Raw genomic sequence first — 5,320 nt, 5'->3', positions numbered from 1 at the left:
CGCACACGGCCGGCTCATGTTCAGACTCACTCTGCTTAGCAGAGGCACGGGCATGCACGGATAATGGAACGTGACGGAAGGCTCCAGGACGGAACACAGCCAAGGCCTCGGGAACGTCTTTGTTCCCGACACAAACCCAGTCCCTTTCCAAACAATGGATTTTCCCGTCCTACCTACACACGTGCCTACGCTACACCCCTGCACTACGGGTGCAACACCCCCCACCCCACCCCACCCCCGTTTACGAGGAGAGGTAATGCACTGATAACAGCTTTAGGGTATACAAAACACAAAAACCCCCAGACTCGTGAAAGAACGGGTTAAAACTTGCGTCCTTTTTCCAGGTTTAACAGGAGATCCTATTTTTTTTTCATCCCCGTGACAACAGAGCCCTTGCCCACCCCTTGCTGGGGAAAACCCTGCCTCTTGACGTCTCCACAAAGCAGAAAACGGGGTTTCCTTCAGAGAGATGAGGACGGGACAGGCTGTATACGCACTCAGGAGCCCTGGTCATTCCAACACACCCTTGTCACAGGCGTACCCCGAGCTCCCGACGTTCAGAACTCCAGCGGGGAAGCTGTTTTTCCTCACGTACTTACCTTTCCACTGAAACCTTCAGCTTTGGCTTGCAGATGTTGTCATCGCCGCAGTCCAGCAGGATGTGTGCCTGTGCAGAAATCAAAGGCGCATCGGTTCAGTAACGCCTGCGGCTGTCCTGACACCCGTTTCCAAAGCTTCACCACCAAATCAAGAAAAATCCTAAACAAGGTGGTTCTGAGAGACCTCCCATCTCATCAGTCCCGGAAGCGAACACGTGGCTTTTGTGTCTGGGGGCACTGTGCCCAATCCTGCCACGCTCCAGGTCTAGGGCTGATGGATACAGGTCTTAACCCTCTTTCCATACTCTGAACAGCCTGTTGATTGTTCCTGAGTTGCATCACCAATATCCTCTTTGCAAACGAGCGTAGAATCATAGACTCATGGAACGGTTTGGGTTGGAAGGGACCTTAAAGACCATCCAGTTCCAACCCCCCTGCCATGGGCAGGGACACCTTCCACTAGACCAGGTTGCTCCAAGCCTCATCCAGCCTGGCCTTGGACACTTCCAGGGATGGGGCCTCCACAGCTTCTCTGGGCAACCTGTCCCCGTGCCTCCCCACCCTCTGCGGGAAGAACTTCTTCCTGATATCCAATCTAAACCTCACCCCTTCCAATTTAACCCCATTATTCCTTGTCCTGTCACTACAGGCCCTTGGGAAAAGTCCCCCCCAGCTTCCTTATAGCCCCTTCCAGTGCCTGGGGGGGCTACAAGGCCTCCCCGGAGCCTTCCCTTCTCCAGGCTGAACACCCCCCACTCTCCCAGCCTGTCCCCATGGCAGAGAGGCTCCAGCCCTCGGAGCATCTCCGTGGCCTCCTCTGGCCTCGCTCCCACCGCTCTGTATCTCTCTGATGTAGAAATTTGTATCAAGGGCAGAAATAGCAAAACTCTGTTTATTCCCTCAAGAGAACTATAGGGATAAACATAAAATACACAGAGCAGCACGGTAGGAGCAAGGGATGAAACACCCCGATCCTTCAGGATTAGCACCTTCAGTTCCACGCTACCCGCTTCTCTCCAGAAGCCTGTCCGTTAGTACGTGCCCAGGAAGCCCAGCACTAAGGAATAACGTGGCAAAAAAGACATCTGACGCCGGGAGAAGGAAGAAAAGCGGAGAGAGACATGCAGTAACAGTATTTCCATAACCCAAAGGCTTAAGGCCAGTCCTATCTGGATTTTTCACAAGTGCCGAGGTGAAGGGAAGTATGGAAAGCAGAAACCACATCCTGGGTTCTCTCCTGACAGACCGAGTGAGCGGCGTACCTGTCTGCTCATGTTAGCAGGGGTGAACTGGTTGAGGATAGGGTGCAATCCCGTTGCATCCGCAGCTGTTCTGTAATCCAGGCGGTACTCCATAAAAATCGTAATGGGAGTTAGCTTGTCTCTAAATTCAGATTCATCCTGAGGAAAGCAAAGATTCGGATTACAATGAGACCAACGTGAAGGAAAACAGCAACAGACAAAAATGTCTTTCAAAAGCCCACGGGTGACCAAACAGTTGCCCCAAGAGCAACGCTGAGTATTTTTTACTTATGGTTCACGCTGTAGTAGGGATGAGGAAGCCAAAACAGCGGCGAGACTCCCTGGGATTTTTTTCCTCTCTGAAATCACCGCTTTGCACTTGGATTCGCTGACTTTCATGCTCATTTCCAACCACGCCGCTTACCAGACGTGGGTCCTGCCTTCTCAGGCACTCGCACACCGTCCCGTAGCGTCACCTAAGCCACAGATTCTACCAGCGTGAACTCTGCCTCGTTATTCTCATTCCTGAGACTCTCCTCCTTCGCGTTTTCCGCTGGTTTTGCATCCCGTTTAACGTGACTCCACGTGGGTCACTTTACGGAATGCCGGGTGGAGAAGTGTCAAAGCTCTGCTGACACCGAGGTCTGGGATGCCCGTTTCCATACCCATCCCACTCACAAGGCCAGGCAAAGAAAGGTGTCACCTATCTTCCGTGAATCCTTCACGTTCGCTAGTATTTTTGTTGGGTTCGGTGGGGTTTTGGGGTTTTTTTTTGAGGGAGAGGAGTAAGGATTGGTTAATGTTTGATTTGTAAGCACTCAGCGGTAAATCCGAGCTGCCTCTAACCTACACAGCTACACTTTCACACGCCTCTCCGTTTTTCAGCCAGTGTTCCTTCTACTGGGTCACACTTCTGAGCTCTGTCTGTGGGTCTAAAACAGACAGAAAAAGCCCACTTAATATTTCAACCTTCTCTGTCTCTGTTATTTGTTGATCTTTGGAGTCGCAGATCCACGTTTTTCTCTACTCCTTCACCCCCAGAGCAGAAGCATGACCTCCTCTTGTCGACGTTCACGCTCCCTGGAAGCGGTATCTAAGGTGACCTGCCCAAGAAGTCCCTGACACAGCTCGGAATCGATTTAGTGACCAGGACCTTGGCTGCGGTGACATCCATCATTCATCCCCCGGCAGCAGCGACCACCCAGGACCCACATACAGCTCTACTGATTTCAGTCCTATCCATTAGGCGTGGAGTTTCTCTACCATTTCAGGGTTTTTTCCTTCTTTTTTTATTTTTAATATAAACACTTAACACGAGACACTTGCCACAGACAATGCACCAAAAAGCACACGGCTGCTTACCCTCAAAAAGGCATCAAGTTCTTCACAATTCATTTTGCCCCCCTTCGTAACAGTCATGTTCTTGGAGTGGCTGGGCTGTCTGCTGTGGAGAAAGAGAGCTCTCCGTATGGCTCCCTTCTGCTTCAGTTTATCCAAAAGCAGCTCCACTTGGAAATCTGTCCAAACCAAAGCGTTTAGGTTAGGGGTGCTTCGTTCCACACAGCGCAGCGCAGATTCCCATCAGAAACGGGGCTAAACGCCCATTTCGGCTACAAAACTTCCAGTTCCTTCGGGTAAAATCCGTTACCACGTCAGCGCTCGCTACGGCAACTAACAAGCACTGCGGTCGTCCCAAATGACTCCGCTTTTTCCTTAAAAACTGGAAACGTAACAGCACGCCATACATTTACAATTCCTACAGAACTGCAGGATCAGAAGTGAATCCCCTCCCTTCCTCCAAATTTAAGGCAGTTTTGCACAGAATTCTCTGATTGTATGGCTAGTCCAATTGCTTCATGGGACATAATGAAATTTCAACGATGCAACAGGTATTTATCGGAATCTTCCCCGACCGGGCCTCCTCTCCGCGTGCCCGGCCGTAAGGGGCAGCGATGAGCGAGGACGACGGACACGACGTCAAGAAACTTGAAAAACCAGCAGAACTTACTGAGGGAATTGGGGAGCTTTCCTTTGCCATCCGCTTTCAGGCAGAACTTCACTTTGAAGCTGTTTTGGAGGAAAAGAAAAGATTAATTTCGGACACTTTCGCTCATTTTCTTCTTCCCTGTTTTTCCTCGGGTCAAAGGTGTCTCCTTCTGAGACTCTAGCTCACCCCCAGACGCTGTTTCTGCTGGTGGCAGAGAAAGGATAACCTTTGGGGGGACAGCAGCCCAAAGCTTGGGAGCCTGGACTCCCGTTGGAAGCAGGGTGTTTACCCCTGCCCTCAAACGTGGGCCGTTTATTTTGAAAGCCAGAAGGAGCTGGCATGCCCAGCTGAAAAAGGAAGTTAGCCTTAGGGAGGGAAAAGGGGGTTTGGATGGCAATCCAGGACCAAGAACCAAAACCAGTTGGCCGAGCAGATCCTTTCCCAAGCGCGTGCCGCAAACCCGCTCCACTTTTCACCCCAAAGTCGGGGCGGGAGGAAAAAGGTAGCAGACGCGGTACGAGGGGTTCCGGCCTTGGGAAGATCTTGCTCAGCTCCACAGACGCCCGGCAATCCGTGCAGGGAAGACAGAGCTTAGGAGCCAGCCTAATGCCTACCCAACGCCGCCTCGGCCCTCCCGCTGTTGCCAAGGCGGTCTTACTTTGTACGGCTCGTTCTTTCAGAAGAAAATAGTAGAAAACCTGTGTTTTATTGCCTTTTTTTTTTAATTAGTTGACTACAGACTTCCTGAGTCCTTTCAAAATTGAAAGCTTATGAAAATAAAACCAAAAAGCTCCCTCCCCTCACAGGAAAACGAAGATACCCCGCTTACCAAGAAACCTTCACGTCCGACAGCGAACAGGCTTTGCTCTCCGGGTTTAGGATGGTTGGATTAACTTCCAGGGCTGCATTCACCCTAATAACTGGTCTAGCCCTGGAAAAGAACACATCCCCTTGAAGAGCATCCCACACCGTGTTAGACCATACCCTCGCCATCCGCCCGCGGGAGGCACACTCGGGCAGCACCCGGGGAAACCGCAAGACAAAACAGAGCGTCACTCAGCAGACGAGGGGAAAGCAGGAAGCTTTCCCGTGCCCTTCTCTGCCGTCAGAACACGGACACTCTGTTAGGAGGCCGTCCTGTCCGTTTCTAGCACAGCCAAACGAGGTGTTTTCCCAAAATGAGCAAGTTTGGGTGGGAGTATCAGCGTTAGGAACGCGTAGCCGTGGTGCTGGAGGACGAGGTGTAGTGGGAAGGCGGTGTTGGGGTGATGGTGGGAGTGGATGATCTCAGAGGGCTTTTCCAACCTGTGGGATTACGTGATTGCAGTGTAACAGCTTGCAGCACCCTGTATGTGTCAGAATCTAGAAAACTGCCACCCAAAACCCTGAGGGCAGCTTATTTATATTTTCTCCAAACTACAGATTTTTGAAAGGCCAAATAATAGAATCATAGAATCATGGAACAGTTTGGGTTGGAAGGGACCTTAAAGACC

At 51.2% G+C, this 5,320-nt stretch overlaps 1 protein-coding gene across 1 annotated transcript in view; it reads right to left on the bottom strand.

Moving 5' to 3' along the window:
- Positions 1 to 541: 541 nt before the first annotated feature.
- LOC104515160 (integrin alpha-V-like) overlaps positions 542 to 5,320 on the bottom strand; it is a gene marked incomplete at both ends in the record, with an annotated part of 11,171 nt that continues 6,392 nt past the window's right edge. The window contains 5 exon segments of the mRNA XM_010159035.1: positions 542 to 667; positions 1,862 to 1,999; positions 3,203 to 3,357; positions 3,849 to 3,907; positions 4,657 to 4,758. Of these exon segments, the coding sequence (XP_010157337.1) occupies positions 542 to 667; positions 1,862 to 1,999; positions 3,203 to 3,357; positions 3,849 to 3,907; positions 4,657 to 4,758 (580 nt within the window).

Source organism: Eurypyga helias, unplaced genomic scaffold, assembly GCF_000690775.1.
Source record: "Eurypyga helias isolate BGI_N326 unplaced genomic scaffold, ASM69077v1 scaffold37399, whole genome shotgun sequence".
NCBI lineage: Eukaryota > Metazoa > Chordata > Aves > Eurypygiformes > Eurypygidae > Eurypyga > Eurypyga helias.
Note: the sequence above shows the minus strand (reverse complement) of the source record. Positions and strands in the feature narration are given on the sequence as shown.